At 44.8% G+C, this 19213-nt stretch overlaps 1 protein-coding gene across 1 annotated transcript in view; it reads right to left on the reverse strand.

Annotated features, from left to right (window-relative positions):
* Positions 1–267: 267 nt before the first annotated feature.
* Shc4 (SHC adaptor protein 4) overlaps positions 268–19213 on the reverse strand; it is a 94557-nt gene continuing 75611 nt past the window's right edge. The window contains exons 9-12 of the mRNA XM_021156083.2: positions 19097–19157; positions 15323–15496; positions 7135–7388; positions 268–2428 (exon numbers count right to left, since the gene is read on the reverse strand). Coding sequence (XP_021011742.1) covers positions 2273–2428; positions 7135–7388; positions 15323–15496; positions 19097–19157 — 645 coding nt within the window. The 3' untranslated portion in view covers positions 268–2272. The remainder of the gene's footprint in view (positions 2429–7134; positions 7389–15322; positions 15497–19096; positions 19158–19213) is intronic.

A 19213-nucleotide genomic window follows, 5' to 3' on the forward strand; every position in this document is an offset into this window, starting at 1 on the left:
TCTATACATTGCCTGTACCTTAAATCTCCTTTATTAGTCTCGCCTCAAATTACCCAGTTTGAATGAGCCATCTGTTTCCTGCAGAGACACTGATCCATCACACACCTGATAAAATGTCCAAGTCCCAAACACCACACATTGTCAGCTGTCGTAAAGCAATAATCATTTATTTTTTTAAAGAAAACTCATTTACAGATATTTATAGGCAAATGAACCACCATTTTAAAATAGAGGTTAAGACTATGAGATTAAGACCGCATGCAGACATTTCTTACATCTTTTAGGGTTGGTGAACAGTGTCTATGGCATCTGAAAGTGCAGCATCTGCCTTCCAGGCTACAACAGCACCAGTCCAGCGTTGACTGCCCATGCGTGCGGCTCACACCACAGTGCCCCCTGCATCTGGAACTCCACTGGCCACCCAGTCTGCGTTCCCCAGCTGGAAGGAGGCAATAGGCCCGCCCTGTCTCTGCTGCAGGTTACCTATGAGTCCCTATCACTATGCTGATCCCTCTTATGAAGAAAAATGATTAAGACCTAAGATAGATGGAGGAAAAGCAATGAAATATACACGACTTTCTAGCTGTGGAAAGGAAACAAACCTACCTAAGAAGCCAGTGGCGACAGAAATAAAATGGTGAGTTGTTATGTAAAAATGCCAGGCTTCAATGTACTTGATTTCTGATGATTCCTACCCATAGGAATGATCCCATACTATACTTAAAACTTACCAAATGCATCATAATCACAAAGGTTAAGTTGTCTCTACTTAGCCAAAATGAAGTGGTGTTGAGATAACTATCCAGAAAGCTTAGGATCTCTCTCTCTCTCTCTCTCTCTCTCTCTCTCTCTCTCTCTCTCTCTCTCTCTCTCTCTCTCCCTCTCCTGTAATGACTGTATCTTTATATGCACAGGCAAGTAAGGACTGACTGAAGCATTTCTGCTATTACTAAAAACAACCAGATCCACTAAACCAACATTACCTGCTTTATGCTGAAACACTTGGGGTCAGACTAATGAGAGTGTTATTTGGCTAAACCCTTTATCTGTAGAGTATAGACACAGAATAAAGGGAAAAAATCTTAAATATTTGCCCTCAACTGCACAGTCTGCTTATCAGTGTTAACTTTTAACAAAGAATAAAACTACCATGTTAGGATAGCAACGGCCCTCTGAGTGCACCTCAAGCTCCCTCATCTTATGGGCAAGAAAACTGGAATCCAGACAGGTTTAGCAACCTGCCAAGACTCACAGTGGTGAATAGTCTGAGCCTTGGGCTTCTCTGAGAATTCTTAATCTCACCACTGATTGAACCATTGTCCGGTGTGTAGACGACCTTTCCCAGCCCTTCTGCATTTTGTCTGATCACACGTACAGATGGTGACAGGACACACACCGAGGTGACACCAGGGCACAGTGGCAGCCAGTCACAAGGAGATTTTCGTATACTTTAAATTGCCTTATGCATTTTCAATGGCACCAGTATGGGCTGAGCATAAAGAACGATGGCTTTGTTTGCTGTCTTTTATAACCATATACTCCAGAACTAACCAAGAGATTTGGCTTCCTGCATGTGTCCCATGCTGCCTACGAACAGTTCAGATAGCAAAGACTGAGGAACGCTGGCCAGTGAATTTGAGCCCCAACCTCTCAATCAGGAAACGAGACAGAACTGGGAAACCATCAGTGGTGTTTGCTTTCATTCCACAAGCACAGACACAGTCTGAATTTGATGTCAGTGTCATTGTTAACATGGCAGCCAAAAGTGCTACTAAACAAAATGTAATAAAGTCAACACTACTAGTCAAAATGCTTCTTCTTGCTGTTTTTAGCAAGGAAGAACTTTTTTGGCAACTGGTTCTGTAGCTATAGAACGTGAAGACACTTGGAACTAATCTCCCCCATAGGAAAATGTCCCCGGATTATCAAGGTAAAGGCACATACCACTGCCTGAGCAGTTCAAGTTGTCTTTAGCATATGAAATTGTAGTTGTGCTTTTAGCTTTTCATCAATGCAATGTGACCTTTAAAAAGTGACCTCCGTGCAGATGAGTATCGCATTTTCAAATGGACCAAAATTCTTATTCTCTGATTTTCATACTCAGAAGATAGTTTGTTACTTCTATGTTTTATAAAAGACCTGGTCCGTGGCGGTCTAAGAAAGACATGTTTCACAGTCTGTGTTCTACTTTGTGTGAAGAAAAGGGGTGAGCGGTCACTGTTCCTGGCACCAAAGGAATATGCTTCTCATAGCACTGACATAGTTCCAGGAGTCATTTCTTGGGGGGCAAAAGTCCTGTGTTATCATATTTTCTTATTGGTTGTTTAAGGCGTACTTCACTTCCAGAAGAGATGATTGGCAAATTATTATCCATATGGTATTTGATAAGGTGGCCAACATTATCAAACACATGGTCCTTGGTCCTCACCTGGAAAAGGAACATACATATATTTAGTTGTAATAATAGCAGTTCTGAGCTGGGCAGTGCTGGCGCATGCCTTTAATCCCAGCATTTGGGAGGCAGAGGCAGGTGGATTTCTGAGTTCGAGGCCAGCCTGGTCTACAGAGTGAGTTCCAGGACAGCCAGGGCTATACAGAGAAACTCTGTCTTGAAAAACAAACAAACAAACAAACAAACAAAAAAACCAGTTCTGAAAGATGTAAGCAATTGCGGGGGAGTGTTCCTAAAGAAGTTATTCTGCTGAGTGAAGGACGGGTGCTTTTCAGTTCTGTCTTCCTTAATACACCAGTTTATCTTTGCCCATTCCCCTTTGCAGTAGCAGTCTTACAAGTTCAGACAATGGCAAGCACTTGTCATTCAATCCAGATCTGCAGCCAGCCTCTCTACAGTGCTGCACTTGATGGATTCTGTCACTTCAATGCTTCTATAAATATCTAGCTGATGTGTGTTCAGGCACAGTCCCAGGATTACAACTATCTTCTGTAGAGTGGAGTGCTTTTATGTTAGCCCCATCTCTGCTCAAAGCAGACCCTCAGAGAAATCATGCCTCTCCTTAGAACCTCAACACAAATCCTGTCTCCTCCAAGACCCTCTTAAGAGGACTGGGAGTCATCTTCCTGCAAGCTTCTTTAACAATAGCCGGTTCATAAATACCTGTTTCACCATGGTCCTCACTGCCTGCCTGGTGGAGGAAATGGATTTACAGAATCTCCTTCTAGCATTACCATGCATCTGTCCCGCATGCTTCACTGTCCATGGCCTCCTATGTAGTCAGTGCAACCTGCCAGGAGAGTGAAGGCCTATAACTAGCAACACACCTACTTAATAATTCTGCCACCTTCCTGCATGGGAGTCAGAGCTCTGTCTGCATATTGGTTTGACCATATTGGAATAACTGGTAGAATTTGAATATGGGCTATAAATCAGATGATAAGATCTATAATTGAATTTCCTGATTTTGATTATTATGCTAGAGCTATGAGAGTGTCCTTAGTTTTGTAAGCACACAAGACAAGGAAAAGGAGACAGTGGCTTTAGTGTGTTCCCTAAGGCCTTCAAACCTTAATAAAGTTTCTCTCTCTTCCTGCTCCAGTGTAGCAGACCAATCCTGCTGTGCTCTTAATCCCAATTTGTCTATCTTCTCCCTCCATGTCCCTCCAGCCAACACTCTGGTCCAGGATTTGGCAGTTCCTGGGGCACACAGTTGTTGTCTCTGCCTGCCCCATACCCTCCACTATGCCCTCCAGTCAATCCTGCAGAAAGCTGTCTGGATAACCCTTCTAGTGTGAAGACCAAAGCCTGCCACTTTGGACAAATGCGCCAGATGCCATTACATCAGCAGCTTTAAAGTATTCTAAGTTGAAACTGAAGAGCATACACAGACAACTCCATTTGGTGGCTTGGCAAAAATAAGCCTGGCACTCCTGGGCCCCTCGTCTGCATGGCAGCAGTTGGGTAGAGCTGAGTGCTGACTGTTTTGAAGTTCAGCAGAGTCAGCCACACCCTCTGTTCACTCCATTACTTACACACTTCCGCTTCTTTATATACTGGTCAGGCCCTGCAAACATTTGCCTTTGCAACCCCATCCACGAAAGCTTTTAAGAGTCCTGTGACTTTTTTAAAAGGCCATTGCATGAGACTTGAAGTGTGTAGTCCAATACTGTCAACTCAAACTTTCTCCAGTTGAAACTCTGCTACTTTCAAAACCATGACTCCCCATGCCCCCAGACCTAAGCAGCCATCATTCCACTTTATGTTTTGGGGAGTCTAAGTTTTTAAGATGCCTCATCTAAGTGAGATCAAGTGGTTTGTCCAGAGACTGGCTGGGTTTTGCTTAACAAAATGCCCCTCAACATCCTCGAGAACACAACAGCGTGTAGCATGCTGTTGTCACATGGCTGGACAGTACTCCTTGATATGTATGCAACGTATCTTCTTTCTCCTCTCATCCATGAACTCGGAAATTTTTTCCAGTTCTTGACCATAGAAATATCATTGCTATGAGCACGAGTAGAACTCTCCTGAAGATGGTGGCTCCCGTTCTTTTTTAAACTATTGCCCAGAAGTGAGACTGCTACTTTGCAAACTGTTTTCTGGTTTTAGATAATCACCAGCTTAAGAGACTCGGCTCCTAGAGGCTTTGACTCACATTTCTTGTTGTTTAGAAATGCTGGGCACCCTCTCACGGAGCTGCTACTCTATCTCATGCCTTCTCTTCTCTTCTCTTCTCTTCTCTTCTCTTCTCTTCTCTTCTCTTCTCTTCTCTTCTCTTCTCTTCTCTTCTCTTCTCTTCTCTGGAGAAATGTCTCACCCTGGAGGGAATGTCTTGTTTTGCTCTGTTTTTGTGAATTGCAGGATTTCCTTCTGTGTTTTGAATGTTAACTCTATAAACTCATAACTTGCAAATGTTGACCTCCTTCTCTGGGCTGATATAAACTTTATAGTGCAAAGGCATTTAGTTTAACACAGAGCCACTCCTCTGTGTTTGCTTTTTAAAGCTTGTATTCTGACAGTCTTACCTAACAGTTTATAAGACCATTGCTATGGAAGCACCGCCCTGTGCGTTCTCCTGTGTCTTTGACCCATTTGAGTTAATTTCCTTACTAATGCAAGGACCCAGTTTCCTCCTCCTGCAGGGGTGTATTCGTTCCCTCCTCCTGCAGGGGTGTATTCGTTCCCTCCTCCTGCAGGGGTGTATTCGTTTCCCATCTGCGTTTGGTCGGCGTCCTTTCCCCAGGGTTTACTTTAGGAAGAATGAGTGATCTTCCTGATGATCACTTTACAGGCCATGTGACTTCATTCCTGGGTTCTTTACACTGTCCCGTTGGTCTGAATGTCTAACTCTGTCAACACTACTATTTTGATTACCGTAGCTCTGTAACATCACTGGGTCTTCAGCTATACTGTTCTTCCAGAACAGTGTTTGTTTATTCAGACTTCTTTGTATCAGTTGACCAAATATTAAGATTTTCTGTGTCTATAAACTGCCATTAGGATTAAAAATGCAATTAAAAATAATTTTAAATTATTTTAATTATTAAAATAATTAAACAATACAATTAACAAAATAATAGAATATTATTATATTATTAATAAAATAATACAAAATAATTTAGAATTATTTAAGTGTCTTATTAATTAGAATATACAAATACAATTCTCTTTTAAAAATTGCAATTGTGTATGTGACTTGCTTTAGTGGTGTGAACATTTGAGTAATGCTCAGTCTTTGAACACACGAAGGAGATGTCTCTCCTTGTATTTTGTCTCCTTAGTTCCTTTCACTGATGTTTTATAGTTTTCGCTGCGGAAGCATCTCTTCTTCTTAGTTGAGTTTAGTCCTGAGCTCCTTTTTCCTATTGCACCATTATATCTGTGACTGTTTTCTTTATTTCCTTTTGAATAGCTTTTGTATGTATGTAAGAGACTCAACCTATTTTGCATTAAAAATCCATTTATTACTATTAATTTCTTCCTGTTTTCTTACTCTTTTTTTTTTAAGTGTTTCCATCATGAAAAGGTGTGGGATTCTGTCGAAGAATGACTGTTCTATGTTCATGGAGATGATCATACAGTTTTTATTCTTCTTCCCACTTGTTATGGTCAATCTTGATTGTCAATTTGATTCCATCTGGAACCATCTAGGAGTCAAGCGGCCGGGCGAGCTTGTGAAGGAGTTACTTGATTAGATCATTTGAGGTGAGATCCTCCCTAAATAGGGCCGTGGTGTTGGGACAACACTCTCCTCAAACAAGTTCAAGTCTTCCTCCCAGCATGAGCTTAAGAATTCTCTTTGTGGGCTGGTGAGATGACTCAGTGGGTAAGAGCACCTGACTGCTCTTCCGAAGGTCCAGAGTTCAAATCCCAGCAACCACATGGTGGCTCACAACCACCTGAAATGAGATCTGGCGCCCTCTTCTGGTGTGTCGGAAGACAGCTACAGTGTACTTATATATAATAAATAAATAAATCTTAAAAAAAAAAGAATTCTCTTCATTTTATTATGTTTAGATTCTCCATTTCCCTGGGATTCAGTCCTGGGGTGTGATATGTTTTTACACACCTGTCCATTTCTTCTAGTTTATTCAATTTGTTGCCATACAGTTGCATATGGAAATCTTTTATACCGGGTGGTGGTGGCACATGTCTTCAATCTCAGCATTTGAGAGGCAGAGACAGTCGTATTTCTGTGAGTTCAAGGCCAACCTGGTTGACAGAGCCCAGGACAACAGCCAGGACAATACAGAGAGACCTTGTCTCCAAAAAATTTTATATAATTACATGATATCCATTGTAGTACATTTCCTATTTTATTTGTATTTTAACTAAAAGTTTGTCAGTTTTCTTAACCCTTAGGAAAGCTGCAATTCTTCGTATCACCCACCACAAACCATGTCCTCTCCTCTACACGTTTAACTCTGCCTTGCTGTAATCTGGCTGTGGTCTTATTGACCTGCAGGGTCCACTATGGCTACAGGTTTGTCCTGCTGAACTGAGCTGAGAAGGATACAAGGGAGCTGCCCTCCACATGGCCCTCCAGGGCAGCTCCCAATGCTAACCACACCACCAGCACTGGCTGTATGGTTCCAGAAGACGTTAACACGTCGCCTTGACCTCTCCCATACACTGCCTGTGGATGCCAAGTGTGGAGCACGATGAGAACTCAGTCATACCTTGCCTTCCGGATCCACCAAGAGAAGATGCTTGGCCTGGCCACCTTGCAGTCCACTCAGTACAAACTGGCCGGGAGATGTCACACTCTCTCGAACCAAAAAGTCCCCATCCTTCACCAAAAGTTTCTCCGCTGCCCCTCTGCTCAGCTTGCCATGGAAGCACTCCTCGTCCCACAGCTGCTGCCTAATGTGTGGCAAAGCGAGTGTGCTCCCAGGCTTGGCCGTGGCTCCCGGCTGCACAGTTTCTGGTGCCTCTGGAGTCAAAACACAAAAGAGACATCACAGAGTTATCACCTCACCTCGTCAGTCTGTCCGTTCTTCCTTCTGTGTCCAAGGTGCCGTTTAAACAACTCTGGAGGTGGGGGGACAAACAAACAACAACAACAACAAGCCGGGCGTGGTGGCGCACACCTTTAATCCCAGCACTCAGGAGGCAGAGGCAGGTGGATTTCTGAGTTCGAGGCCAGCCTGGTCTACANAGTGAGTTCCAGGACAGCCAGGGCTACACAGAGAAACCCTGTCTCGAAAAACCAAAACAGAAAGAAAGAAAGAAAGAAAGAAAGAAAGAAAGAAAGAAAGAAAGAAAGAAAGAAAGAAAAGAAGAAAGGTGAGGGCTTAGAGAGAGAGAGAGGTAAAAGCTTAAAGAAAGAGAGAGCTTAGAAAGCGAGGAGGGGCCAAACAGCCCCTCATATAGTGGGCTTGTATCTTGCTGTTATATCTTGCTGTTGCTAAGTGGGGAGGAGTCTACGTGGGACATTGTCTACGTGTCTAAGAGCCACATGCCTCTCCTGTGGGGGCTGTGGGGACAGTAACTTTGACAGGAGCCAAGGGTCCGGGAGACATAGTCGAATGCCTACTGTCCCATGTAGGTAGAAATTACCACCCATCAGGTACCACCAGGGTTCAAGACCTCAGCTTGACTGGAGACCAGGCTGTCTGTGCATAGCCCATTGCCCCACAGTGTACCTACATGCAGGCAAAACACTCACAAAGTTACAATAAATAAATCTTTTTTAAATTTACCAAAAATAGTTCACTATATCAAGTTTATGGATGGGTTTTGTTTAAAATCATATATTTAATGTAATTTTTAAAAAGGAAAAAAGAGAAAGAAAAGAAAAAACCACCATAGAAAGCAGCATTGTGTTTTGAAGTGCAGGACCTTTTGCACAGAAAGCACTCTTCATTCATTAACACAGCAGAGAACTTGCAGCCCTCATGGAAGGTCTCACCAGGAGAGATGCGCTGGACTCAAACTGTGCAGCTTGTATTCCACCATGCTGTGAGGTCATCGGTGTAGGCAGCTTCAGTACTCTATGGATAGCCCAGTTCCCATGGCAGTATGTTGGAGCCCTGCCCTACTTAAGAATGCCTATTTGACATAAGAATGTCATATGGCAGTTATAGCTAACACCACCAACATAGCCTGTAAAAAAAAAAATCTAAAGCTAATGACTGGAAAGAATGTTACTCCACAAATCATCATCTCTCTTCCTATTGTTGCCAGAAAAAGCCTGAAGAAACGTGTCCAGATGTTGACTAATACTTGCAGTTGGCCTTGATGCTGCCTGTTCTTGGACACAGTAGAAGACTTCTAATGAGCAGTCCCGTGTGCGTTTGTGTCAAGGACAAGCTCTGCAGGAGCGTGAGGCAATGCATGTAGGCCATGCATGGTGAGGATGCAGGAAGTTTAGTGTGGTGTGCACTTCTGGTTTGTCCTAAAATTATGGACAGCTTTTGGACAGGACAAAACAGAAGAAAAACAGACATTATATCATCTTGAAGAGTCAACAGCTCACGGGCCAGATGCAGACAGTGTTTCTAACACAGCTTCCCAGATTCAGACAAGACACAGTGTGCTGAACGATTTCTACTGTTTCCTTAGCAATGAATTCTGTTAGAAGGAAAAAATGTGATAGGCTTTCTAACTCATTCTAACTTCGAAGGTTATGTATGTTAATTTGGGAAACAAAAACAAAAAGTCAACTCTGGTCGCATCACCCACTGTGGGTGCTCAATGCTGAGGCATATTACTGTGTCCCCTGCTCCTCGGTGATAACTAACAACGGAGCTTGTGTGCTAACGATAGGCCCATATCTGAGACAGAAGATGGATGTGCAGGGGCAAGGGGATTGCTCATTTCTTAATGAGGTAGAGATGGGCATGGAGATGAATAGCAGATGCTCAGTGATTCACCAGCATTTGCATAGTAATCGCAGGAGAAACTATGAACATCTCCAGTGCTGGCACAGCATTAGGGTTCGGAAGGATTTAATGTCTCAATTAACCCATTCATTGCTATCTGTATTCTATGAGCAACTACATTACTTTTGAGTTTTGGAAATGCTCTATAGAATAACATGCATGCAAATGTCAGGGCATTCCTGTAACTAAGGATACAGGAAGCTGCAAACTTTGACAAGATTGTCAAGCTCAAAACCTCTTCCCCTCAGCACCTGGCTCATGTCCTTTTGCAGGCACTGAGAGGAGGCTCAGTTCTGGCTATTTATAGGCATTGTGCTTTTAAAAGTTGCTGGAGATGCTGTATTAGTTGAAAACAAACCTTCACTTCTACAGGAAACATGGAGTCTCCTTTCCAACAAGCCTCAGGCTACAACCATGTCTCCAGCTAACAAACAGTGTTACATTGTGTGTTTTGGACTAAAGATACAGGGTGTAGCATATTTTACTAACACTGAAATCACAGCCAAGAGCACTATAATTCATACTTGATCAATGTCTTTATAAATCTGCCTTTTCTCGAGAGGAAACTTCAGTTTCCTTTCACTTAAAAACACTGTACAGCGCTTTAGTACCAATGCTCAAGGGCTACTTTAAACAGTGAAACCACTATAAAACAGCCCAAAATGTGAAAGATTAGGGCCACTAAAGGCACCACGAAAGGACATGAGGTTGGCTGGTTGCTCTTCACTCTGTGAGACAACTTGACTATGTAGACCAGGCTACCCCCAAATTCTCTATGTAGCCCAGTTAGGTCTTAAATTCCTGTGATCCACCTGTTGGGACCATAGATACCACTACGCTTTGGTTTGAATGAATGCTTAAAGCATGAACATCACCAGGAGGTAGACTGCTGCCATATGTCACCAATATGTGAGAGACAACTGATTCCTGCTGAGCAAGCTACGTCTCTATTGTGAAACCTGTAAACACTGAGAACTGACAGAAGGTTGAACAATGGCAGTTTACTTGTATTACTGAAAGTACAAGTGCACCTCCATAAAGTACCTGAAGAGTCGTTAGGACATTCTAACAACAACAAAATGTTAAGTGTAGATGAGAGGTTAAAGTAGTGCCCTAAAGTCAGGCATGGCTGCCGCACAAGCCTTCAGTCCCAGCACTCAGGCAGAGGCAGATGGATCTCTGAGTTTAAGGCCAGCCTGGTCTACATAGTGAGACCATGGAGGAGGAGGGGGAGGAGGAGGGGGAAGAGGAGGGGGAGGAGGGGGGAGAAGGGAGAGGAGGAAGAGGAGACCAAGAGAAAATATATTTTTAATATAATGGAAGATTATGTGCCTGTTAAGAAAGTTACAAAGCTATGTCAGTTTAGTATTTGGTAATAAGTACAGTAGTGTACAACAAAAGATTGGCCAATAGAGAAACTGTAAGGAGGAGCCCAGGAATCGGAGCACGTGCGTGAGCTTAGTGTATCAGAGTGGTGTTAGGGGAGGAAGATAGCACTCAGTCAGCAGGGTTTGGAAGGCGGATCCACACAAAATTAAGCCAGATTCACTATCTCATACAAAGTATAAAGGGCCAAGAGGTAATAAAACTATATAGCCTATAAAAGAAAATGCAGCAGAAGCCAGACAAAACAAAAACTAATCAAAAAGATGTATGTAAGAAATGTGGTAGAGATAAAAAAAAATAGAGATTAATCACATAGGAAAAAAATAAAAGCCCAAATGCTTGAGCAAAATCAATAAAATCAATAAAACTAACAAAGGCATACTTGAATAATAAAAAACAGCCCCAGAGGACACATTACCAGGGACCCATGAAACAATAAAATAACAGTAAAGACCTATTCTCCACCAAGCTATTGGGGAAATCACACTGCCAAGGACTTCGCATGCCTCCTTGTTATATTTTGGCTCCTGAAACAAATTTTAAACTCTCATATGCATATCAATGTGAAACAGGCTGAAAAGAGGGAAGACGCCAGAGAGGCACACCCTCAGCGTCTGGCCTAGGCAAACACGCAGAAGGGGGTGGCAGGAGGCACAGCAAAGCCCAGGGCACAGCGAAGCCCACAGACAGCAATGGACAAGAGTCAGTTGACAAAGCTGGGTTTGAAGCGAGCAGTGTCATCTGTGGCTCAGACAGTCTTCAGTCCCTGCGCATCAGCATGCCAGTGACTGCTGCCCCTTTGGGGATGTGAGTCTCAGCACGGCTGCATCTCTGTTGTTCTATGCCATCAGCTAGTTTGAGTGCTGAGAAGGAAGGCACTTTGGCAGGTGATAATGGCAGCCATTGGATGCTGCATGCCATGTTGTATAGGGTCCCACTTAGAGAGTTAGAAGGAAGACAGCAGAGACCTGGGCCCTGACAATTGTCCACAGGCAATGCCCGACTGCCACCACCACACTACAGGACCCCTAAGCTTCCTCTAGGCACCCAGATACAGTAACTTTCAGCATCCCTTGTAGGGAGGTGGCCACATGTCTGGGTTCTGTAGTTGTAAGTGAATAAACGAATGATGGCTTCTAGTGAAAAGAAATGATCCTCTGCCACTTTGGGGGAGTGGCATGTTCATGTGCTACTCTTACTCTTCCCTTTCCTCTCACAGGCTGAGTACAGGCGAGGACGCATGCAGACACCTGGGGCCAGACAGGGAAGACAGGTGTCACGTGTAACAATTCTGCCCAGTGTCAGTCCTGCGCCACCAGTGTTTGAACAGGTACTTAGAGATAACTAAGCCAGTCCGTCTCACGCTCCAGGATCCGGGAGCTTTCCTGGTTATGGAAGCAGAGCTAGAGAACCCTCTCTGCTACCATCAGTAAAAACAATAAGGCTCTCAGAACACCTCCCATTTGTAGTGTGGTGGGATGGACCAAGGATCCCTGCTGATCACAACTCTGGGCTTGTGTGTGTTTGTCTATTTATTTGGTTTTTTCCTGAGTGGATCAGTAGGGTTATCTGGATAAAGGAAGCAAAGTCTGGAGAAAAGACGCTAAAAGGATCTTTAAGGAAGAGGGAAACTGGAGAACAAAAGAGAGGCTGAAGGTCTATTTAAGGGATGTTTTATATATAGATATATAGATATAGATATGAATGACCACTGCTCTTAAGATTTTCTTAAACTAACATTTTAAAAATGCATTTGGGGGCGTGTGCTGGAGAGATGGCTCAGTAGCTAAGAGCACTGGCCGATCTTCCAGAGGACCCGAGGTCAGTTCCCTACACCCACACAGCAGCTCACAACTCTCTGTAACTCCAGCTCCAGAGTCCCCAACACCCTCACATAGATATCCATGCCGGCAAAACACCAGTGCACATGAAATACAAATAAAAATAAATGCATTTGGACTGGGATTTGATTTTTGGATGGAGGAATGGCAAGCTGACATTAACCTCAAGGGGGGCCAGAAAGCCCAGGACGCTGTGCACACTGAATCCCAATAGGAGCTGAACCTTGGGAAAGCATTAGCACAGGTGCTGACATCAGTGCAGGTAGAAGGGAAGGGTAAAAGCAGAAACGCTGTGGTCAGGGCAAGGCAGCCTTGTCTGAGCAGGGATTGGATGCTATGGATTAACATTACCACATCCTGTTTTTCTTCGTCTCTAACAGAAGGCTAAATCTACTGTTACCTTGGAAGCCATTTCTGTAACAAATATCGCCTTAGCCACACAGGACATTTCCCTCTGGACAACCTCAGGAACTCACTTTAACAATGTGAAATGAATACTCCGGCACCATCTCACATCTTCTGTGAGGGATAGAGGTGAACTTCCTTCAAGGAGGAAACAACTGCCTCCCCCGTCACAGCTCCATCCCGGCCCGGTGGTCAGCTCCTAGATGGCCTACCATTGGTGGCCCACATCCAGACAGATTCTTGGACCCTGTGTAGGACAATGCTGGTAGAACACACAGGCTCTCTGAGGAGTCGTCCAAAGCTCTCACAGGCCTGAAGTGTGTTCCACTGCACCTCTGCCCAGGCAAACTCTCTTCCTGTGCATCTAGATGGTGGTGCCCATAGAAACCCCATATGCCGACCTCCACTTTGGTGTATAGTTCCAGAGAACAAGCCTGGTTGGAGTGAGAGTGACGAGTAATCATAGTTTTCTACCAAGTCAGATGATCTGTCTCACTGCTGATTGTGTGGGCTCACTTTATCTAGACAGTTAAGGTTCTGCTGAGGGCCAGACCCCACAAAATCTCCTTTGACCCGTGTCAGCTCACGGCTGCCCTGCCTGAGAAGCTCACTTCTGGCAGCTCTGCAGAAGCTGCCTGGGCAGCGACCGGACCTCCTCAGGGGCAGCTTCCCCAGCTTTGGAGCAAGTCAAGGCTGGTACCACACCAACCTCTGAGCACAGCATCTTGTGAAAAACACTGTTGTTTATTTTTCAAATGATTTTAAGCTTTGGGCTTATTTAGATTTATTGATCCATTCCTACTTATACATTTACCACCCCCAAGCAAGCTCACCAAAACACGATTTCTTACTCATTGTATTCGACCCACAATTGAAGTTTACGGTTGGAGAACAGAGCTCTCATTTTAGGGCTGTATTTATCAGGGCGGCTGAGGTGATTACATGAGCAATGACACTAAACAGGACAGACAATGTCCATTGCTCCTCATGCAAAGAAGCAATTTCAGGCTTATCAGCTGGTTTTGTGAGCCCTCCCTTGATCAAAAACACACATCAGAGACTCAGAAGCAATGGAAGTAAATTCAGTGATGGAAGAATGATTCAAAACCATGTGCTATGGGGTCCCTGATGGAGGAGTGAAAGACTGAAGACTGAAGGAGTTTGCAACCCTATAGGAAGAACAATATCAACCAATCAGACCCACCAGTGCTCCCAGGGACTAAACCACCAATCAAAGAGTACACATGGAGGGACCCATGGCTCCAGCCGCATATGTAGCAGAGGATGGCCTTGTCGGACATCAATGGGAGGAGGGTCCCTTGGTCCTATGAAGGCTTGATGCCCCAGTGTCGGGGAATGTCAGGGCAGGGAGGTGGGAATGGGTGGTTGGATGGAGGAAAACCCTCATAGAAGCAGGGGAGGGGAATGGGATGGGGGCTTGGGGGTTGGGGACTGGGAAAAAGGATAACATTTTAAATGTAAATAAAACATCCAATAATAAAATAAAATAAAATACTCATGTGCTAAATCGTTAAAATACATAACATGTCCACAAAGATCTGATTCATTATTCACTAACAGTTAACAGTTAAGAGGTCAAGAAACTAGCAGGTAAAGGCACTTACCTGCCTGCAGGCATCACATCCAAGTGTAACGGCCAGACACACGGGATGGAGAGAGAGCCCTGCAGCTTGCCCTGAATGCTGTTGTGTTTTATTCATGTGTATGAACACACACAAATGAACAAATAAATGTAATACTCCCCCAAAAAACAAGTTAGAAAGAAAGGAAAAAAGAAAGAAAAGAAGAGAAGAAAGGAAGGAAGGAAGGAAGGAGGGAGGGAGGGAAGGAGGGAGGGAAGGAAAGAAGAGAGAAATCATTGTAACTCCCCAAAGATGAAGCCAAGGAAATAGTTTTTAAATGGCAAACGGTGCCTGATCATAGTGGTCTCCCAAAAGACATGTTAAGTCTTAGTCACCTGTCTAATTTGGTAAAATGGCCTCTTAGATATAATCACATTAAGGATCTTGTACAACCACCTCATCACACTCAAAACGCAGTGACTTGTCCAGCCACAGGAGGCAGAGGATGTAAGCTACTGGAGTGCTTGTGAGCCAAGCATTGTTGACAGTCACCACTTAGCCACAGAAATGAGGACAGGGGCACTAGGCAGAATGCTCAGGGCATCGAGAGGAGTCAGTGCTGCCAACAGCTTGGCTTGGTCACTCGACCTTCATAGCTGGTAGAATCGGGAGCTGTTCTCAGACACAACGTGCACAGTGATTGGCTTGTTGGTGGTGGCTTGTTGCCGCAGACCAGGAAATAAATACAGGTAGTGGGGAGGCACTTACTTCCGAGGTGCCAGGGGCTCCCCTGTGGCAGAGCTGAGCTTTGATTTCCAGCATAGCTGTGCATACTCTGAAGAGCCTGTGTATTGACATAGCAAGGGTCGTCAAAGAGATCCACTCTCCAGAAGTGCCTCAGCGATGGTGCGTCACCCTGCCCCACTCTCTCGTGCGGGATACCTGGAAGGGTTAGCAGTGAGCAGGGCATTATATTTTTGCCATGTAAATCATGGCTGAGTTGAAGAGCAACAGGAAGCTGTGTGTCATGCATACCCACCCCAGCAAGGACTGAACACTGACACTTCGGTCTCTGAGGAAAAACCACCCTCTCCCTGCAACCCTTCCCCTCTCTGTGGTATTCCATTTGTCAGCGGTGCCACCAACAATAACCGACAGGAGAGGTATGCAGGAAGACCTGAAGGAAATGGCTAGTAAAAGCAAGGAGCTGTAGAGCAAACAGTGCCTGATCAAGGTGATAGATAGTCCAGGAGGAAAGGAAATTGATCATGCTGAATGTGAACTCTGTCCCTAAACCCCCTTTAAAGGCTTTGTTACTTAACACAGAGTCTTACTTCCTTTACACCAAATTAACTTAGAAGTAAATGAATGAACGAAAGGAACACAGTTTGGTGATGGCTACCCCTGGCTGTCAACTTGAGTACATCTGGAATCCAGAAATGGAGGGCACACCTGCGATCCAGATCTTGAGGCTGGAAGACACAGGCTTTTGATCCCAAATCTTGACATGGGATGACACATGATTTTGATTGAGATATTGTGGCATAGTGGCCATGAAAAGCTTAGACCCAGCCAAGGTAGTACACACCTTGAATCCCAGGAGACAAAGGCAAGCAGAGTTCTGAGTTCAAGGTCAGCCTGGGACAGAGCAAGTTCCAAGTAAAGAAAAGCTTAGGTCCAGGCATGGTGGTATATGCCCTTCGTCCGGGCCGTAGCTTCTGCTGGAGGCCTCCATAAGGACAATGGAAAGATGAGTGGTTTGTTCTTCTGTGTCCGCTTGCACTTGCTTGCCAGCACATCTGTTGGAACCTGCTTCTTCAGGATTCCAGCTTAGACAGAAGAGCAGCTGAAACACCTAGCCTCATGGGACTGAGCAACTGCTAGATTCTTGGACCTCCCACTCACAGCTGCCCATTGTTGGGTTAGTTGTACTGCAGAGTGTAAATCATTTCAATATTTTCCCTTAATCTGTGGAGACATTCCATGAGTTCTGTGAGTCTAGAGAAACCCGACTACTACAAGCTCCTAAGGCTAGAAAGTCTGGCTCTTTTCTCCTCTTCTCGCCAAGCTCAGCCTTGCACTGGTTGCTGGGGTTTAACTGTATACAGTGGAGTGGCCTCTACCCTCACGTTAGTTCCTCCTCTCCCTTCAGCCTGTTCCCTCCCAAGCCATCTCAGGCCACACACACTGGCCAAATGCTCTTTTAAAACTGAAAACGTTTCTCAGAGATTTAAAAAAACCTTCTAGTTACTCCTCTGCAGAACTTCTCTGTCAATCCGGCTTTACTTCCAGTCTCTGCCGGAGGTCACATTGGCCTTCTGCAGTATGGCTGCCACTTAAACCTCAGGCATCCATTCAAATCTCTCTTTGCTCAAGGCTAGCGGGCTCTCTGCTTCCCCAGAGGCTCGTACTTACGCTTTGAAGGCCATTCCATGGGAGCGATTAATCCGCCCATCCTTCTTACTTGCTTAGGTCTGTACTACATCTAGGCTGCACATTCCACAAAAGCAAGGGTAACATCCGCCTTGCTCACAGCTGCAAAGCATCACATGTCTGACCCATGACTGTTATTGGATACATGGGTATTAGCACAGTCTCTCATGATCTGATAGCATGAAGGACTATCCATCCAAATGGCTGTGTCATAAGGATGCTGGGGTGAATTTTTTTGCGTCTCTAAATGAGCACATTCATAAACTTCAGCTGTATGTGCTCCAGGATCATCGTGAAGTTGTACCCAGGGCCGTGGCTCTTAACTGCCTTACTGTAAGACAACATTCCTTCTTCTATTCCTCAGGCTCGCACCCACCCCACCCCCAAACAGGACAAGCTCACGCCAGCTGTCCTACGACGGTGAGAGAGAGGCCCAATGGGAAGACCCCACTCTTGGTACCTGCTCCTTGTTCCCTGTGCGTCTGTTTGTCCAGTCTCTCCAGAGGGAAGCGTTGCCAGGGCGCTGTATTTGTGCACTTTATGACATGTGACTGCTTGCTTAGTCGAATGGAGTTATGGGCTAGGGAAACTGCTCTACATTTTCACAAAGAAAAAGTGACTAACAGATCACTGCAAGGCAGTTGCAGCCTGGACAATACTTCCCTAAGCAGCGTCATGAGTTGCGGGATCAGTAATGACCTAATCCAGTGAGACCTCTCCCCATTCTCAGCATTAGCCTGCTCTGAATGTAGATGGACATGTGCTTTTATACTAAATGCTGTGTGAGGCCTCAATAGTATCACCGAGGGAAACTGTTGAATAAATGCAACGATGCGAGAGACAGAACAAGTCAGCCTCGCACGGGAGAACGTGTTGCCAGTGTCACAGAGAGGTCCGAACAGGACAAGCTCCTACCAGGTACTTGCGGAATGCTGGGAATTCCCAGGAGGAGGGAAGTAGGAGGAGGGACAGGAAGGAGTCTCCGTTCCAAGAGGGCACGATTTCAGAGGCATTTGCGCTTAGCCTTAATTTCATTTTCAGCCATATAACTAAGAATTAGTTTAGAGTTTAAAACTTGGTCTCAGCCAAAAGACTGAGAAGTAATTAACTTAGGATCTTAATTGACTGTAAAGAATTTTATTAAAAAATTTTTTTTGAGACATAGTTTCACTATGGAGGCCTGGTTGAATCAAAACTCATTACATAGCCCAGGCTGGCCCTGAACTCTGAGCTCTCTGCCAGTGGAGTGCTGGGATTTAAGGTAAGCACCACAGTGGAATTTTAATTTCTATCAAAAAAGAAAATATGCTTTTAGAAAGTTAAAACGCTGCCCTCGCTCACAGATCTTCTCGTGCAGCAGGTAGAATGGCAAAAATCAGAGATAAACTACAAAGGGCCTCCGTGTTCCCCTGCTGTATAAAATAAAATAGTAGGCTACAATGGCAGAAATAGATACGAAAGGTGACAAATGAGGGGTCGCTGAGTCCCTCAAAGTGGATTCCCAATTCCTTCCCCACCTAACCCTGCAGGACTTACCTTCCTAAGTGAATAAATTGTCCCGACAGGTAGGAAGAATGAAGCCACTAGCTGGCAGCATAGTAAACATATTCCTAACGTGACACTTGAGGCCCTGTGTTTGTCTTGCCCCACAGCGTGAGCACACACAGGATGAGCGCAGAGCTCCCGAGCAAGGTGGAGGGCAGGAGTTATTGGTGCAAGTCAGTTACCTCTCTTGATTCCTTTGCCAAACTAGAACACAGGTTATGTCTTAACCAGAGTGGAGTCAGCACTGGTTTCCATACTAATCTAGTATGAACTGGGACTAGTCTTTGGAATGCGACTTCCAGGCATTTCGTTTCCATGAGAGTTTTCATGATGTCAAAGCAATACAGAACCCAGCAGGACAGCCACCCCCTTGGGGATCACATGAGAGCAAGGGAGAAGTGCGGGGCTGTTGAACAACACACAATAGCATTCTGGCTTCCCTGGGAAGCAGGCAGCACAATGGCTGCACATTTAGTCCCAAGTCTGCCCTGTAAGAGCAGGGTCCTACACAGTCGTATGGCATAGAAGGAGTTGGGGTGGCAGCCGGGGAGACATTGTACCTACCTATTGGCCTGCTCCGTCCCATACAGTTCTTATACACACCGCTGCACGTGGAGTTCCCAGGCTGTACAAATGACAGATTGCAGAATGTTTATCAAGAGGGCACGTTTATAAGAAAAC

The sequence above is a fragment of the Mus caroli genome, chromosome 2, assembly GCF_900094665.2.
Source record: "Mus caroli chromosome 2, CAROLI_EIJ_v1.1, whole genome shotgun sequence".
Classification (NCBI taxonomy): Eukaryota; Metazoa; Chordata; class Mammalia; order Rodentia; family Muridae; genus Mus; species Mus caroli.